The 19,310-nt window shown below is 43.8% G+C and overlaps 1 protein-coding gene and 1 pseudogene across 3 annotated transcripts in view; both read left to right on the top strand.

Moving 5' to 3' along the window:
* Positions 1-10,037, top strand: part of GLDN (gliomedin) — a 57,545-nt gene extending 47,508 nt beyond the window's left edge. For all 3 annotated transcript variants that reach the window (XM_042252464.2, XM_060417977.1, XM_004010614.6), the window contains 3 exons: positions 846-971; positions 1,961-2,111; positions 4,893-10,037. In XM_042252464.2, coding sequence (XP_042108398.1) covers positions 846-971; positions 1,961-2,111; positions 4,893-5,370 — 755 coding nt within the window. In that variant the 3' untranslated portion in view covers positions 5,371-10,037. The remainder of the gene's footprint in view (positions 1-845; positions 972-1,960; positions 2,112-4,892) is intronic.
* Positions 10,038-15,564: 5,527 nt separating this feature from the next.
* On the top strand, positions 15,565-18,163 carry LOC114115724 (TAR DNA-binding protein 43-like; annotated as a pseudogene).
* Positions 18,164-19,310: the final 1,147 nt, after the last annotated feature.

Here is a 19,310-nt window from a genome sequence, read left to right as displayed (position 1 = left end):
AGTCTCTCAGTCATGTCTGACTCTTTGTGACCCCACTTACTGTAGCCAGCCAGGCTCCTCTGTCCATGGAATTCTCAGGCAGGAATACTGGAGTGGATTACCATTTCCTTCTCCAGGGGATCTCTCTACCCAGGGATTGAACCCAGGTCTCCCACATGGCAGGCAGATTCTTTACTGTCTGAGCCACCATATGAACGTGACTTCAGTTCAGTTCAGTTCAGTTCAGTTACTCAGTCATGTCTGACTCTTTGTGACCCCATGGAATGCACCATGCCAGGCTTCCCTGACCATCGCCAACACCCAGAGTTTACTCAAACCCATGCCCATTGAGTTGGTGATGCCAGCCAACCATCTCATCCTCTGTCGTCCCCTTTTCTTCCTGCCTTTGATCTTTCCCAGCATCAGGATCTTTTCCATTGAGTTAGTTCTTCATATCAGGTGGCCAGAGTATTGGAACTTCAGCTTCAGCATCAGTCCTTCCAATGAATATTCAGGACTGATTTCCTTTAGGATGGACTGGATGGATCTCCTTGCAGTCCAAGGGACTCTTCTCCAACATCACAGTTCAAAAGCATCAATTCTTCAGCCTGCGCTCATAAAATCAGCTCCTGAAAATATCTCTGAAGACCTGTTCTACCAGTCCCCCACTCCTGCCTCCACTGAGGACAGAGTGCCTCATTTCTGCTCTCCACCCTTAGCTCCTTTCAGGGGATGTGGAAAGTCAGCAGCTGCATCAGCACATGATTTAATCCTTGTAGAGGTAGGTGGCAAGTGCCAATGGCAACTGCCAGTTTGTAGGTGACAGTCATAACTGGGAGGTGAGTAACTTTCTCTTCTTTTGATAGAATCCATGATCACATCCATTGGAAATCCAATACAAGTGTTGAAAGTTAAAGAGACATTTGGGACTTGGATAAGAGAGTCTGCTAACAAGAGCGATGAACGCATCTGGGTGACTGAACATTTCTCAGGTGCTTTTACTTGGCAGATAATCCATATCTCTGTTGTAATTTTATCTTTCCTCTGTTGCCTCCCTTCAGGCTTATCCTGTTTCTGTGTCTGAAACTTGCTCACTGGTGTAACAGAATTGCTTTTTTATAATTTTAGAAAGCCCAAATGAGTGGGCAGAATGCTCTTTTCAGTTGAGCACACTGGTGACAAGCCTCACAGTTCAGATAATAGGGACATGACCAGGGTACCTCCACTGTAGCTTTTTGGCAAAGTGTCCGGGAGGAAACAAATAGCATCCTGACTGATAAACCCTTTATGAACCCTGAAACCATAATGAAGAAGAAATGCCAGAGACATTTTTGCACAGGCTCTCTTTCTTTAAAGAAATCCTTTTGGCCACTTTTCTCAGATACTGCAGTATCTGAGAGCCCAGGGGAGTGGGTGAGGTACCATCTCGAAGGTCTACTGCACCACACTGTCCCAAACAGATGTGGTTAGGAATTGCAGTGGCCCCAAGCCGGAAGAGGGCTGGCCATGCCTACTAGTCAGAGCAACAGCTCAGACATGCTACTTTGGTTTCATCCAAGCACACTCATCGGCTGGCAGTAACTGTTCAGATGACCAGCTGAAAGGGAATCTGTGACTCTAAAGGGAAGAGCAAGGCCATTGAGGCACCATGGCCCCCTTGGAGTGCAGTGGTGGGAGGTGACCGCACAGGTGCTCTTCACAATGCAGGCCTGTGGCAGTCTGACAGAAAAGTTGATGAAATTGTAGGGGAGGGCATGGTACCGTTTTCCTGGGAGGAGCAAAGGCAACTCTGGTTACTGTGTTCAAAAGATGGTTCAGGAGTCCACGGAAGAGAATTGGCCTTGGAGTTTGGGAGCCTGGGATCTTGAAACTGGACAAGGACCCTTGCAGGACGTCTGAGTCTCACCTTCTGTCCTTTTACCCCTCCCCCCCCGACTCACCTCCGAGCTGTGACTGCCTTTCCCTGATTTCCCTCCTACAGGCATCAGGGTGAAGGAATTCGAAGACCAGCCCTCACTGCTGAACGGCAGTTACACGCTCATCCACCTCCCGTACTATTTCCACGGCTGTGGGCACACTGTTCACAATAACTCTCTCTACTACCACAAGGGAGGCTCCAACACCATAGTGAGGTGAGTCCTTCAGGGCCCCGCTGCCCCTCCTCACCCATCCCAGCCAGCACCTACTGTGCATGGCGCTTTAGTCACACATCAGCTACTTAAGGGAAGGGACTGTGGTTCTACCCTCTTTATGTTCCTGGGGCCTGGCACACAGCCAGAGGTCAGTCAGGGTTTGCTGACTGAATGAACCGCAGGCCACAAGGAGTGAGCCCCCATTGCATTTATTGCTGGTCTGGAACCAAGTGTAAGTTCAGGGCCAGAGAGAAGGAGGCTGGGAGTGATGCGGGGGTTGGGGGCGGGGGTGGGGGCACGCAGAAACTTTCTTACCCTTTAGGAAAGAAAGCAGAATCCAGGCCTCCCTCTGGCAGGAAGGTGTCACACCCCCAAATGAGTTTTGTTCTGAAAACCGTTGGGTGTGAAGAATTTCGTGTCACAGCTGAGATCTCTGAGGACTAGAGACTGCAAGGCCTTCAGGTGGTTCTGTCGTCCCGACAGAGCCCTCACCAAGCCGCCTCCACACACCCTCCATTTTCCCATGGGCAGGAGAGGTGGCCACCCAGGTAGTCGGGGCCCAGGACAGCGGCCCAGGCTTCCTGGCTCCGCACAAGAATTGCTAAAGGTTGTCTGCATGGCTCAAGAAGAAATCAAGTCCTGGGCTTTAGAAGCAGATGTCATCTTGGGCAAATCAAGGGAGCAGTGAACTCAGTCAAGTTCCAACCCTCCCACCTACTTATTTGTGACCTCAGAGAAGAGACACCACTTCCCGTAATTTCTGTGTCCTCACTACAAATGGAAAGATGGATGAGAACCTCTGCAGCCCTCCAACTGTACTCCCATTGGAAATGACAATTCCAGTGTTATGAAAGCTGTGGTCCTCATCATTCCAAACAAGAGACCTGTATCTTGAGGGAGGACTGGATTCCCTCATGGGCATGGGCTTGCTAGTACATCATGTGGTCAAACCAACCACGTCAGACACCCATGTCAGCTGTGGCTGGAGGCACCCCCTCCTGTGCCTCTGCACCACCTCCCCCCCTGGGTTCCCTCACCACCTCAGCACCTCCTGGCTACCTCATCTAGACAGAATCTTGCACTAAAAGAAAAAGATAACTGACCCGCCACCCATTCAGAAGCCCTCTCTCCCCGCACACTGCTTTCTGTGACGTTTGTTCCCATTCAGTCCCGTGGCTCCCTGCATGTGAACATGTGCCAAGTTGCTTCAGTCGTGTCCGACTCTTTGCGACCCCATGGACTGTAGCCCACCAGCCTCCTCTGTCCATGGGATTCTCTAGGCAAGAATACGGAGTGGATTGCCATTCTCTCCTCCAGGGGATCTTCCCAGCCCAGCAATCCAACACACATCTCTTTTGTCTCCTGCCTTGGCAGGCAGGGTCTTTACCACTAGGAAGCCTTGTGGCTGCCATATATAGAGCCACCCAGGTGGCACAGTGGTAAAGAATCCACCTGCCAAACAGACTCAATCAAAGCTGTTCAATCTATGGGAAGATTCCCTGTAGAAGGGAATGGCTACCCACTCCAGTATTCTTTCCTGGGCGATCCCTTGGACAGAGGAGCCTGGCAGGCTACACTGCATGGGATCACAAAAGGGTCACACATGACTGAGCAACTGAGAGCAGTTACGTGGGGTATTCTGGGGTAAATGAGGGCCAGAGGAGGATTGGCCACCCTAAGAAAGAGTGGCTTCTAATGACACTAAGCTTGTGTGAGGTTAGAACAACTATACTGGGGCCCTGCTCTAGTGCCTGGCTACAGTCTGGGAGGAGAATCAGAGGCAGACTGGAATTAGACCCTTTTTTGCTGGAAGAGACGAGCCTCTTCAAGAAAAGCAACTGTAAGTGCCAGTATCAGACAGGGACCCAGTGGCGGTCCTGAATCCCTGGCATTCAGAGGAAGGGAGCCCTGAGAGCAGAGATGGGCATGAAAGACCTTCTCAAGCCCTCACTCTTATCTAGTTTCTTTTCAAATTTACTTCAGGATTTCTTAACTGGTTTCAAGCTTGCTGTACTGCAGTGCAGACCCGCAGCTTCGCGCCTGTCACAGTTCTGCTGCTGCTCAATGGCGCCCTCTGGTGTTTTTCTTTTCTTTTAACCTTGAGTCCCTGAATTTTCATTCCTGAAGCTGAATCAAAATCCACTTTGCTATGATGTAGGTTTGGAGTCTGCCAGATCAAACAGCCTCCAGGAGCTGAGGGGCATGGGGTTTCACGCCATCACTTCAGTGATCTCCTTGTTTACCAAAGAAAGAAAAGTGACTTCACAGCCATGACTTGGCTCCTTCACTTCTCAGCTGCTGACTTCCTTCATTGAGCCTGCTGTGAAATTTTTATCTTAAAACTCCAGCGTGGAGTAGAGGAATCACCCCAAACGTGGAGATCAAAAGCCTGAGTTTAAACTGCTTATCTGTATTCCTGAGCTGGTCACATCTCCTTTTCTCATTAGTAAAATGAAATGACAGACTAGATTATCTTTTAAGGCCCCTTGCAGCTTTGAGGGGGCATATCAGGAGGTCAGCAGACACCTGAGGATTCAGGAAGTGAGGACTTTTACCAGGGTCACGTGGTTAGTAGGTGGACACTGAGATGCAGTCACCAGCCTCTGCATCCGCACTGCTCACGGTGCTGCAGATGTAATAGCAGAATGAGCGCAACCTGCAACTTACTAGAAAGGCAGAATCCCAGGCCCCACCCTAGGTGAACAGAGGAGCCTAAAAACCACGCTTGTCCATAAAAATGGTGTCTCATATCTACTTTTTTTTTTTTTTTACACATTTCAGGTTTGAATTTGGCAAAGAAACATCCCAAACGCTGAAGCTTGAAAATGCCTTGTATTTTGATCGAAAATACCTCTTTGCGAATTCCAAGACATACTTCAATTTAGCTGTAGATGAAAAGGGCCTTTGGATTATCTATGCTTCCAGCGCGGACGGCTCAAGCATCCTTGTTGCACAGCTGGAGGAGAGGACCTTCTCCGTGGTGCAGCACATCAACACTACATACCCCAAGTCCAAGGCTGGCAATGCCTTCATCGCCCGAGGGATCCTCTATGTCACTGACACCAAAGATACGAGGATAACGTTTGCCTTTGATCTGTTAGGAGGGAAACAGATCAATGCAAACTTTGCTCTAAGAACTTCACAGTCTGTTCTTGCCATGTTATCATACAATATGAGAGACCAGCATTTGTATTCTTGGGAAGATGGCCATTTAATGCTTTATCCTGTGCAATTTCTGTCAGCTGCGTTACACCAGTGATAGGAAGCCTTCTATTCCCCTCAGTAAATTTCAGCTGTCCTCTGGTACCATGTGTGTCCCAATAGGAAACTTGTCTTTAAGGGCGGTCAGGTAATTAGCTGTCATAATCGCACGACATGGGCACTTATGTGGTGTTTCCCCTTTAATTCTGATTCTGTAGGGGGAAATAACAGACTGGAACTCAAAGATGGCTGGCATTTGGTAATTCCTTCACAAACTAGCTGGGCAAGTTACCTCTGCCTCTTTAGGTCTTGTTTTTCCCACTGGTAATATGAAAGGGCTGGCTAAGCTGATTGGTAAGATTTCCTTACCTGTAGGGAATTCTGTGATTCCTAGCTGTTGCTGCTCTCGCAACTTTTATGTATTTGGTTTTGGATTTTGTTTTTGGCTTTTAGCCATGGTTGAGCAGATTTACCTCTGAGTTGATCAGCCTGGTGGCCTGAGCAATAAATTCCTTAGTGCCGACTTATGTTTATTGTTTTGGAAGTTGCACTGACCCTTTAAGGCTGTTGAGGTACCTTATTATCCCTAACTTATTACCTTTCTCTGCATCTTCACCTGCCACCAGAGCGTCAAAGTGGGCATCATCCTTAGCTCCTGATTACCCCACCAAAATTAGCCAAAGCCAGGAATAGCTGCCTGCATTGAAGCAGAAACAGGCGCTTCTGGATTCCTGTCAATTTCTGACCATGCCGACCTGCAGCTGGGCTCGTAAACACTGAATCTGCAGGTCTTGCAGGGTCTTTCTGCCCTAGATCTGGATCTGCTCTCAGAGCAAACAATGTGCAAGTGGACATTAATCCAGCGGGAACCTTGAGAGGCACTTTGCAGTTTTCAGAAGAAAGGTGCCATTCGTGGGTATTATCTAGAACAGGGATGGGCAAACTGTGACCCTTGGGCCAAAGGCAGCCCATCGTTTCTGTAAAGTTTTATTCAACACAGTCAGAGGCATTTGCGTATTATCACAGTCACCGGCGTATTATAGGCTGTGACTACTTTTGCTGTATACTGGCAGTGTTGAATCACTCTAAGAAAGTTGAGTAACAGCTCCCCAAACCTAAAACATTTATTTTCTGGCCCTTTACAGCAGTAGTTTGCCAACCCCTGATCTAGAATAGTAAAGTGAGCCTGATTCTTAGAAGGGCTTATTCACCTGAGCCTGTTTGTTATATTTTTTTTTTTTGTTTCAGACTAAAAAGTGGTCATTTATATGCTTTGAGTTTATAGTAAAGCACAAGGGTGAGAACAGCATAAAATTAAGTGTGTCCCCCAAAAGAGCAGTTAATGAACTGTTCTTACCCTAACGTAGTTTTTCCTTTTAATATATGTTATCTGGCTTTTTTTTCTCCTTGTGACTTTTTAAAAAATTTTAATTGGTGGACAATTACTTTATAACTACCCAAATATAGTTTTAAAGAATGTGATCTGGCCCCTTTGGATGCCAGGAGAAAATCCAGTTTAACTTGCTCCTAGTTCAGTTCAGTCGCTCAGTTGTGTTTACTCTTTGCAACCCCATGAACCGCAGCACGCCAGGCTTCCCTGTCCATCACTAACTCCCAGAGCTCACTCAAACTCAGGTCCATCGAGTCGGTGATGCCATCCAGCCATCTCATCCTCTGTCGTCCCCTTCTCCTCCCGCCTTCAATCTTTCCCAGCATCAGAGTCTTTTCTAAGGAGTCAGTTCTTCACATCAGGTGGCCAAAGAATTGGAGCTTCAGCTTCAGCATCAGTCCTTCCAATGAATATTCAGGACTGATCTCCTTTAGGATGGACTGGTTGGATCTCCTTGCAGTCCAAGGGACTCTCAAGAGTCTTCTCTTACACCACAGTTCAAAAGCATCAATTCTTTGGCACTCAGCTTTCTTTATAGTCCAACTCTCTCATCCATACATGACTACTGGGAAAACCATAGCTTTGACTAGATGGACCTTTGTTGGCAAAGTAATGTCTCTGCTTTTTAGAATGCTGTCTAGGTTGGTCATAGATTTTCTTCCAAGGAGCAAGCGTCTTTTAATTTCATGGCTGCAGTCACCATGATTTTGGAGCCCAAAGAAAATAAAGTCTCTCACTGTTTGCATTGCTTCCCCATCTATTTGCCATGACGTGATGGGACCGGATGCCATGATCTTAATTTTTTGGATGTTGAGTTTTAAGTCAGCTTTTTCACTCTCCTCTTTCACTTTCATCAAGAGGCTTTTTAGTTCTTCTTTGCTTTCTGCCATAAGGGTGGTGTCATCTGCATATTTGAGGTTATTGATATTTCTCCCGGTAATCTTGATTCCAGCTTGTGCTTCATCCAGCCCAGCATTTCTCATGATGTACTCTGCATATAAGTTAAATAAGCAGGGTGACAATATACAGGCTTGATGTACCCCTTTCCCAGTTTGGAACCAGTCTGTTGTTCCATGTCCAGTTCTAACTATTGCTTCCTGACCTGCATACAGGTTTCTCAATAGGCAGGTCAGGTGGTCTGGTATTCCCATCTGTTGAAGAATTTTTCACAGTTTATTGTGATCCACACAGTCAAAGGCTTTGGCATAGTCAATAAAGCAGAAATAGATGTTTTTCTGGAACTTTCTTGCTTTTTCTGTGTTACAGCAGATTTTTCAGTTTGATCTCTGGTTCCTCTGCCTTTTCTAAATCCAGCTTGAACATCTGGAAGTTCACAGTTCACGTACTGTTGAAGCCTGGCTTGAAGAATTTTGAGCATTACCTGGCTAAAGTGTGAGACGAGTGCAATTGTGCAGTAGTTTGAACATTCTTTGGTGCTGCCTTTCTTTGGGATTGGAATCAAAAGTGACCTTTTCATTGGAAGGAAAACAGGCCTCAGGAGTCCTGTGGCCACTGCTGAGTTTTCCAAATTTGCTGGCATATTGAATGCAGGACTCTAACATCATCATCTTTTAGGGTTTGAAATAGCTCACCTGGAATTCCATCACCTTCACTAGCTTTGTGATGATGCTTCCTAAGGCCCACTTGACTTCATACTACAGGATGTCTGGTTCTAGGTGAGTGATCACACCATCGTGACTGAGGTCCAGGCAGGGCCACTGAGAGTAGAGAGGAGTCCTGGGGTCCTACGGTCAGGAAAGAGACCTAGGGAAATACTTATGTAAAGATTTTTCAGCAATTTGCCCTCACTGAGTACATGTATGTGTTAGGGGGGAGCTTCTGAAACTTTTTCACTGGAGCATCACTGATTCTCAGTGGCCCTGAGTCCTGGTTTTATACCATATTAGTGGAAGCATTTTAAAACTCAGGGAATGTGCAGATTGAAACATTTGAGTCTCCACACCCCTGAATAAACCTAGGCAGCTATGAGGGAATTTGTTGTTGCTGTGTTCTCAAAATAATGGGTATTTGAAACTTTTCCCCCACTTTTTAATTAGATTGGTTGTGTCATGTCATCACAGCTTTTTAAAAAAATGTCCTCTTCAGATTCATGTTTTATAACAAAGTAAAATAGAGTTTCATGTTCAAGATCAATGCGTTTAATATGTGCTACTCTTCTTTTAAAGTATTTAAAAATATATGTTGGCTGTTTCTGGACACAGGGGACCTGAATATGTATATAATTTCATAGTGATGATTATAATAGTAATATACACAATACTAACTGTACATTCAGTAACAACCAAAAGAGGTTAGTTATTGAATTAGCCCATATTTCTTTTAGAAAAAGTTTTAGAAACCCCAGTCTTGGTATTTGATTTATCTTGGCACCCTTAACTGTTGGTAAGGAATCATATACTCACTGCTAGAGACATATAGATCGGGATTTCTCGCTCTCTCTCTTTTTTTTTTTTTTTTTTACTATGGTAGAGTAATATAAGGACAACTGAGTTTGACCAACAAACAAAAATTAGTGAGTAATTTCATATAGGATTGAAAAGTTTGTCTTTACAGAGTGAAAAGAATTCAGATTTTACTCATTCTTTCTTGCAAACAGTGCTTGATTTTAAAAGAGGTTTGAGCTCACTGCTAAAATAGAAGGTACCAGTTAATGTTTTTAAGTCAAGATATCATTTTAGCAGTTTTACATTGATGCTTATAAGCAAAGTGACTTTAAAGCACTTTTCAAACATTTGCACTTCTGATGTCAGAATCAAACCAGATAATTCCCTAATTCTTCTTTAATCTAAAGCCAGTAACTTCCCACCAGAGAGTAAACAGAACCATCCCTCTCAACCTCAGAGGTTGGGTGGACCCATTTCAAAGCATTTTCTTGCAAACTGATATTGTGTCCTATCACTTAGCCCAGGTGTTATGACAAAGAACAAATCCTGGGAGGAAAGTTTTAAAATGAGGAGTTCTGATCTTAGGTGCCTCCACAGTCTGTTACCTTCCAAGGTTGCAAGATAAAAAGTCAAACAAGACTCTAAAATTCTTAAAGAACCAGGCGTCTCTTTCTAACTGCACGGACTACATTTTGACTGTGACCAGCTGATCACAGACCATCTAAAGGAGAGGTTCACGACGGAGCTTTTCAGTTTTCATGCAGCTGCTATGACCTGGTGAACCACATCATTAAAAGCCATCATTTCCAATCTGTAACCACAGATTCTAAGCTATTCTGAACAATGAATGGATCATGGTGAATGTATCTTTTTTGGTTGTAATTTATTTAACTTTAATTAGTCAATAAAAATAATCATTGCTGAACATAATCACATGTTGAAACAAGTGTACTGTTATTACCTCCTGTTAATTTATACACAATGTTTAGAAGAAAAAATAACCAAAAACCAGTATTGTGGTAGAATTATATTCATATTTGTTGCTCCTCTATTCAAACTCTCATAGTTTGCTGGCTCCTTCTGAGTACTGAAAAAAGTCATTAACATGGATTGTTTCCTCTATCAGAAAACATGAAAAATGTGCAGCTAGTTACTAAAACTAGATACGTACAGACGTAAGTGCAATGAAGATTTGTTAGTTTATTGGCTTAGTTTAGGCAACTAAAAAGGACATGATGTTACAGGCTAAACAGAGAAGGAATTTTAAAAATTGGATTTGTGTGAATTTGGGCAAGTCTTTCAATCTCTCAGAAGCTCTGTGTCATCTGTAAAATGTGGATAGTACTACTTACCTCCTTTGGTTTTTCCATGTGAAATGAAAAGTGCTCTAAAAATTATATGATTCTTGATAAATCATAAGTGGTACTTTTATATTTCAAACCTTCAGGGAACCAGAGCAACCCTGTTATTCTTTCAGCCTTATTCAGGGGCTGCTGAACTGAGTGAGAGGTATACAGCATCAACAGTGTCTCTCTGCTGATCTGTGTGACTAGGGAGTTAACACTTCAGGCCACCAAAAAAATGGTCCCTTAGTCATGCTACAAATTTACAGTAAAACTGCCCTCAAATCATGAAAAAAAAATTCAAGGACCCACTGTTTTGACCTAGAGAACTTCTTTATAACCTTCCCCAGAAGAGTCTCTGTTCCTGACAGGCCCAGGCATGCACTACTGATGACTTTTGTCATGAAAATAATACGAAGCAAAAAAAGAAATAAAAGTCCTCAGAGAAGATAGCCTTTCCCCTTTACCTGGACCGTTCAGACTTTGCATAGGATGCTAACATATCCAGTTTTATAGCTGTTCACTGTAAGATTTAAGATAAATAAATTAACCTGTCTCCCTACTTTCCCCTCCAAACAATCTGTCATGATCAGCCTCAAAAATTGAGTTACTTGAACAGTGGTTGTTAAACTACTTTCTAAAAATCTAAAAAAATTAATTCTAAAATTGATAAAGTCTTGTGTCTAGCAACCTGGCTTGGTTAGTGTTCCAAATTCATTTGCCAAGAAGCCACATACACAATCACAGGATTACAAAAGGTCAACACTAGATAGAACCTTCACATAAAAACCATTCCAAGCTTCTCATTTTAAAGCCTAGAAAAGTGAACCCAGAGAAGTTTCACCTAACATCACAGCTTAAGTGTCATGGTGAAGATAAGACATTGTTTCCTAACTTTATGATCATGGTTTCCACCTTACTCATACATGTCCAAGAGAAGGATCTGGTCTTTGGAAAAAGACAGTAATTAACTTTGAAGATTTTTTTTCAAAAGGTGTTCCTTTTTAAAAAGCTGTATCTAGAGGAATTTGCCAATTTAAGCCTGCTTCTGCTAAGTCACTTCAGTCGTGTCCGACTCTGTGCGACCCCATCAACGGCAGCCCACCAGGCTCCCCCGTTTCTGGGATTCTCCAGGCAAGAACACTGGAGTGGGTTGCCATTTCCTTCTCCAATGCATGAAAGTGAAAAGTGAAAGGGAAGTCGCTCAGTCGTATCCGACTCTTAGCAACCCCATGGACTGCAGCCCACCAGGCTCCTTCGTTCATAGGATTTTCCAGGCAAGAGTACTGGAGTGGGGTGCCATTGCCTTCTCCAATTTAAGCCTACTCAGGCATAGAACACTCCCCAACAAAGAATTTCTCAACAGTCGTCACCTTCCAAGAGGTAGATAAATAAGCTGGCACAGCACTGCTTTTTACTTTAAAAATTGTCTCACCATTGGACAACCCTTCCTGCCCAAATGTTTTCGAGACATCAATGTAACTGCTGCCTGGTGCTTACCATCTATGTGTCATGGCCTCTTCTAGGCAATGGAACACGTCATTTCATTATTTCACTTGAGCATCATAGCTGCTCAAATGGAAAAGTCCTTGTTGTTTTTCAGTTGCTAAGTCGTGTCTGACTCTTTGCAACCCCGTGGCCTGCAGCATGCCAGGTTTCCCTGTCCTTCACAGTGTCCCAGAGTTTGATCAAGCTCATGTCCATTGATATCCTTCTTAAACATCATTTACTCTCTCTGGCCAATGTTTTTATCCTCTCTCCAAGCATAGCAAACACTGTGATGTACCCACGACATGGATTCCACATCAGGAAAGACTTTCTGCCCCTGGTGCTGGGAGTGCTGTCAGGATATAGCCTTCAGCTGTCAGACCCTTCAGGATTTGCCTTGTCTGCAGAGATTTGCTTCACCCAGGAAGCATCTCCTCATCCAGTGATGGATCAGTGTGAGTATAAAGGCTTGGACAATTCAGCCCAACTTGGAACTGCTGCAAAGGGCCATTCTAGTACCAGAGATCCCCGTGGCTCAGCCGGACCTGTCACTGGGCCTGCATCACAGACTTTTCTTTCTGCTATCCTGCTTCCTACTCCTGCAGACCTCCCACAGGTATTGATAGCAAGGGCACTGTTTAATGACACCCTGCTAACTAAGCTCCATCTCAGAATTTGCTTCCCGAGGAACCTGCTGTAGAGTTGCCAGGTGAAATGCAGGTTGCCCAGCTAAACTTTAATTTCAGATAAATAACAAAAATTTTAAAATATAAATATGTCCCAGAAATGGCAGGGGATATACTTATACTATGGGTCAGGAAGATTCCCTGGAGAAGGAAATGGCAACCCACTCCAGTACTCTTGCCTAGAAAATCCCATGGACAGAGGAGCCTGGTGCAGGCTACTGTCCATGGGGTCGTAAAGAGTCAGACATGACTGAGCGACTTCATTTTCTTTCTTTCTGTACTTATACTAGGGGCTTCCCAGATGGCTCAGTGGGTAAAGAATCTGCCTGTAATGCAGGGGAAAAGGAGAGTGAAAAGTTGGCTTAAAGCTCAACATTCAGCAAACTAAGGTCATGGCATCTGGTCCCATCAATTCATGGTAGATAGATGGGGAAACAGTGGAAACAGTCGCTGACTTTATTTTTCTGGGCTCCAAAATCACTGCGGATGGCAATTGCAGCCATGAAATTAAAAGACGCTTGCTCCTTGGAAGGAAAGTCCAACCTAGACAGCATATTAAAAAGCAGAGACATTACTTTGCCAACAAAGGTCCATCTAGTCAAGGCTATGGTTTTTCCAGTGGTCATGTATGGATGTGAGAGTTGGACTATAAAGAAAGCTGAGCACCAAAGAATTGATGCTTTTAAACTGTGGTGTTGGAGAAGACTCTTAAGAGTCCCTTGGACTGCAAGGAGATCCAACCAGTCCATCCTAAAGGAGATCAGTCCTGGGTGTTCATTGGAAGGACTGATGTTGAGGCTGAAACTCCAATACTTTGGCCACCTGATGTGAAGAGCTGATTCATTGGAAAAGACCCTGATGCTGGGAAAGATTGAGGGCAAGAGGAGAAGGGGACGACAGAGGATGAGATGGTTGGATGGCATCATCGACTCGATGGACATGGGTTTGGGTGGACTCCAGGAGTTGATGATGGACAGGGAGACTTGGTGTGCTGTGGTTCATGGGGTCACAAAGAGTCAGACACAACTGAGTGACTGAACTGAACTGAACTTAATGCAGGACACGTGGGTTCAATCCCTGAGTCAGGAAGATCCCCTGGAAAATGAAATGGCAGCCCACTTCAGTATTCTTGCCTGAGAACTCCCATGGACTGTCCATGGTTACAGTCCAAAGGGTTGCAAAGAATCAGACATGACTGAGTGACCAAGCACATATTTACACTAAAAGTTTTATTTATCCAAAATTCATAATTTAACTGGGAGTTCTGTATTTATATTTGCTAAATCTGGCACCCCTAATCTGAAGTGGTCCCAGAAAGAAACTGCTGATGCAGCTTTGAAGCTGAATCATCCACCACCCTGTTTGTAACAGGGACCTCATGGCTGATGGTGACTGAGCAAAAATGGCCAGTGAGATGAGTTGGTCCAATCATTAAAGCTTTCATTGGTGGGAAACTGGAATGATGTGGCAGTGGAAAAGGAATGCATCAGCTAGTGTTACGTATCAGGTGTTAGAGATCATGAAGAAACAGGGAACCAAAGGATCATGAAATCAGGTGGCTCTTGCTAAGGAAAAAAGATAATAAACAGGTGAGAGCAATTGCCAACTGAAAGTTACGTGGAAAGCCCAGGGCCTCCTTAACAGCATGCAAAGAGGCTCTTGACTTCTGCAGTGGAAGGCAGAGAAAGCTGAAGACCAGACCGCGGACTTGAAGATCAGCTCCAAAGAAGCTTTTTGCCAAGCTTCAAAGAAAATTAAACTCCCAGCAAAAGAAGGTTGCCACACCAAGGTGAGGACCTGGCCAGGAAAAGGTTGGGACTCTGCCATCTGGGATGGGGCTATCTGGGTCGGCCGTTTCCAAATTGCCGTTTGTGGTCATTTAGAAATAATGGGGAAATTCAAGGATGCATTAGATCAAGTTTGTTGGCAAATTTATTTTCTGTAAAAGGCTTGATAATAAATATTTTAGGTTCTGTGGGCCACATCATCTCTGTTGCAACTCCTGAATTCTGCTGCTGTGGCTAAAACACTCACAAACAATAGGTCAATGAGTGAGCATGGCTGATTCCAATACAGCTTTGTTTATGGACGCTGACATTTGAATTTTATCATTGTATGTGTCACAAAATGGTTTTAACTATTCTTTTTAAAGATGACTTTTAAAAATAAATCTATTTTTGTCTGTGCTGGGTCTTCATTGCTGTGCACGGGCTTTCTCTAGTTGTGGCGAGCGGGAGCTCCTCCTCCTGTGCACAGGCTTCATATTGCCATGGTTTCTCTTGTTGTGGAGCACGGGCTCTACCTCAGCCCATGGGCTTCAGTAGCTGTGGTTCACAGGCTTAGCTGCCCCGCAACGTGTGGAATTTTTCTGGGCCGGGGATTCTTTACCATTGGACCACCAGAGAAGTCCTGGTTTTAACTATTTAAAAATGTAAAAACCATTCTTAGCTTGTAGACTGCACAAAAAAGGTGTGGGCTGGATTTGACCTGCACCTAATTTCAGGTTGCTGAGACCTGATATAATTTCACGATTTATAATAAATATATATTGGTCTTTGTCTACTTTCTGGCATAGAGCTCCTAGACCTCAAAATTTCATGTGATGAGCGCCATTAAAGTGTCTTTTATTGTTAATGAAGTGACTTTTGGAAAGTCCCTAAGTAACGTAAACACAGGGACTACTTACCAGTATAGCCAGCCATGATTAGGATTGGAACTTTCACTCCCACCCCAACCTCCAGCGAGGGAAGTGGAGTTGGAGGTTGAATCAATCACCAGTGGCAAATGATTCAATCAATCATGCCTGTATGATGAAGTCTCCATAAAAATCCAAAAGGACACGGTTTGGAGAACTTATAGGTGAACATGTGGAGATGTGGGGGGTGGGGGGGGGGAGCATGAAAGCTTCAAGTCCTTTTGGTGTGCCTTGCCCTATGCATCTCTTCCATCTGGCTATTCCTGAGTTTTATCATTTTATAGTGGTAATCTAGTAAGGAAAACGTTCCTCTGAATTCTGCGAGATGCTGTTGCAAATTAATCTCAACCAAGGAGGAAGTTGCTGGTACTTCAGAAGCACAGGAAACTGCATGGACTTGGGTTTGGCGTCTGAAACAGGGGCACCTGTGCAGGACCGCGCCCTTAGCCTGTGGGCTCTTGTGCTATCTCCAGGGAGATGATGTCAGAACTGAGCAGAATTTTAAGACACCAACGAATATCCAAGAATTTTGTAGTGCAAGAAAACTCCCACACATCTGGTGTCAGAAGTTGTAGTGTGAAAGTAAAAGAAAAGCTAGAAACCTGAATTTTCCCTTATTCACCTGGGTTAAGTCATGCTATCCCGAACGGTAATTTTTCTTTCTTACATATACGTAGGTCCCTTTTATAGGATCCCTGTTATATATAACAGTACATAGATACTCTTTTATATTCTTTTCCCATGTAGGTCATTACAGAGTATTGAGTAGAGTGCTACCATAGTAAGTCCTTATTATTTATCTATGTTCAAATGGTACTTGTATTTAAGAACATTTTATTGCTAGAGGATGGAGGTCATTGTGTCAACTTAAGAACTGTTGCACAAATAGCGTAAAATACTTCATCTTTTCCAAAGGAATACCATGGTGGTTGGCAACATCAGTGTCATCAGAGTTCACTTGAGTGCTGACTGTGAGACGTGTACCAAATGCTTCACATATCTGATATAATTCTCACAGAAAGTCCATAAGGTATAAATATCCACCTTTTCCAGATTAAAAGATACTAAGAAATTCACTCTAACTCAGTTTGTAAATGGTGAAATTAAGATTCAAATTTAAGAAGTCAGATACTAGAGCCCACACTGTGAGTAACTGCTATTTCCTGCCTCTCAGAAAGAAACCCAGGGGTGTGGTAGTGAAGTGGTAGCCAGATTGCTGTCGGACTCCTCACTGCTTCAGTTTCTTTGTCGGGCTTCCTAGCAGCAGCCTAGCAGAAAGGCAAGCAAAGATGTCTGAATATATTCGGGTAACCAAAGATGAAAATGACGAGCCCGTTGGAATACCATCATAAAATGATGGGACAATGCAGCCCAGCTTCTAGGGGCACGTGGTCTGCCCTACAGGAAGCCAGTGCCTCAGTATATGAGAGGTATTCTGCACGCCCCTAAGGCTGGCTGAGGGAATCTGGTGTATGATGTCAACTACCACAACAAGAACAAAAGAAAAATGGATGCTCCGTCAGCAGTGACCACGAGAAAAGTAGTCCAGAAATAGTGTTGGGTCTCCCATGGAAACAGCAGGATCTAAAAGAGTATTTTAGTACCCTTGGAGAGGTTCTTAGGGTTCAGGTCAAGAAAGATACTAAAACTGGTCATTCAGGGACTTCCTTGGTGGCCCAGTGGCTAAGACTCTGCACTCCCAATACAGAGGGCCTGGGTTCGATCCCTGTTCAGGGAATTATTAACAGATCCCACATGCCACAACTAAAAGTTCACATGCCACAACTAATAACACCCGACACAGCCAAATAAATGCATATTCTAAAAACTGGTCGTTTGAAAGGATTTGACTTGGTTCATTTTACAGAATATGAAACCCAGGTGAAAGTCATGTCACAGCAACATGTGATAGATGGACAACAGTGTGACTGTAAACTTCCAAATTCTAAGCAAAGCCCACAGGAGCCTTTGGGAAGCAGAAAGGTGTTTACTGGGTGCTGTACAGAGGACATGACTGCTGATGAGCTGCAGCAGTTCTTTTCCCAGTACGGGGAAGTGGTAGATGTCTTCTATCCCATGCTGTTCAGGGCTTTTGCCTTTGTTCCATTTGCAGATGATCAGGTTGCCCAGTCTCTCTGTGGAGAGGACGTGACCATTAAAGGAACTGGCATACATATATCCAAGGCTGAACCTAAACACAATAGCAACAGCAGTGGAAGATGTGGTGGTGACCAGGTGGCTTTGGGAGTCAGGGTGGATTTGGTAGATGAGCCGTAGAGAGGGCGGAGCTGGTTTGGGAAATAGGGTGAAGTTGCTCAGTTGTGTCTGACTCTTTGCGACCCCATAGACTGTAGCCTACCAGGCTTCTCTGTCCATGGGATTCTCCAGGCAAGGATACTGGAGTGGGTTACCATTTCCTTCTCCAGGGGATCTCCTGACCCAGGGATCGAACCCAGGTCTCCCACATTGGAGGCAGATCATTTAACCTCTGAGCCACCAGGGAGTAATATGGGCAGACGGAGGAATGTTGGTGCTTTTTGCATTAGTCCAGCAATGATGGCTGCAGCTCTGCACAGCAGCTGGGGTATGATGGGCATGTTAGCCAGTCACCAGAACCAGCCACGCCTCTCAGGTCATAACCAAAGCCAAGGCAGCATGCACAGGGAGCCAAGTCAGGCTTTTGGTACTGGAAATAACTCTTAGAGTGGTTCTAATTCAGGTGCAGCAATTGGTTGTAGATCAGCATCAAATGCAGGGTCAGGCAGTGGTTTTAATGTAGGCTTTGGCCCAAGCATGGATTCTGAATCTTCTGGCTAGGGAATGTTGACATTGGGTTATGGTTAGTTTGTATAAAATTCAAATTTTTCTAAACGCATGGTAAGTATATTGTCAAATACGTATTTAAGAATTTTTATTTTTTAATATGAATTTATTTATTTTAATTGAAGGTTAATCACTTTACAATATTGTATTGGTTTTGCCATACATCAACATGAATCCACCACTGGTATACACTTGTTTCCCATCCTGAACCCCCTCCCTCCCCTGTACCATCCCTCTGGGTCATCCCAGTGCACCAGCCCCAAGCATCCAGTTTCATACATCGAACCTAGACTGGCAATTTGTTTCATATATGATATTATACAAGTTTCAATGCCATTCTTCTAAATCATCCCACCCTCTCCCTCTCCCACAGAGTCCAAAAGACTGTTCTATACATCTGTGTCTCTTTTGCTGTCTCACATACAGGGTTATCGTTACCATCTTTCTAAATTCCATATATATGCGTTAGTATACTGTATTGGTGTTTTTCTTTCTGGCTTACTTCACTCTGTATAATAGGCTCCAGTTTCATCCACCTCATTAGAACTGATTCAAATGTATTCTTTTTAACGGCTGAGTGATACTCCATTGTGTATATGTACCACAGCTTTCTAAAATTGGCTTGTTCAGTGTGGAGTATATTCAGCAGTATATCTGGCATTTTTCTTTAGAAAAAGAGCTAAATTTTTTAAGTTTTGTTACGTAAAGGGTTGAAGTATTGAGTGTTTGAAAGTGAACTGCTATTAACCTTATTGATAAACCAACACACTACAATTGATATCAAAATGTTTCTCCTGCAATATTTTATCCATGGACTTGTGAAGTGAATTCTTTGCATGCTCAAAATGGAAACGATTGATTAGAACTATGTTTTTCTTGTTTTCATTCAAATCCCACCATATCAAGTTTTTTCCTTGGGAAATCTCTTTAGAGAGCATGGTGTCACAGTGCTTGGTTCTGTTGTTTTTGTTTTTTTTAACACTTGTCTCCTTCATGTACAAAAGTACAATACAAAGCCTTCATTTAATCTTTGCAGTTCATCTCATTTCAAATGTTTATGGAAGAAGCACTTTGGTGAAAGTAGTGCTGTAAATAATTCTACCATAGGAATACTTCTGTCTACATGCTTTCTCATTCAAGAATTCTTATCACGCTGCACAAGCTGCAT

Source organism: Ovis aries, chromosome 7 (genome assembly GCF_016772045.2).
Source record: "Ovis aries strain OAR_USU_Benz2616 breed Rambouillet chromosome 7, ARS-UI_Ramb_v3.0, whole genome shotgun sequence".
Taxonomy (NCBI): domain Eukaryota; kingdom Metazoa; phylum Chordata; class Mammalia; order Artiodactyla; family Bovidae; genus Ovis; species Ovis aries.
Note: the sequence above shows the minus strand (reverse complement) of the source record. Positions and strands in the feature narration are given on the sequence as shown.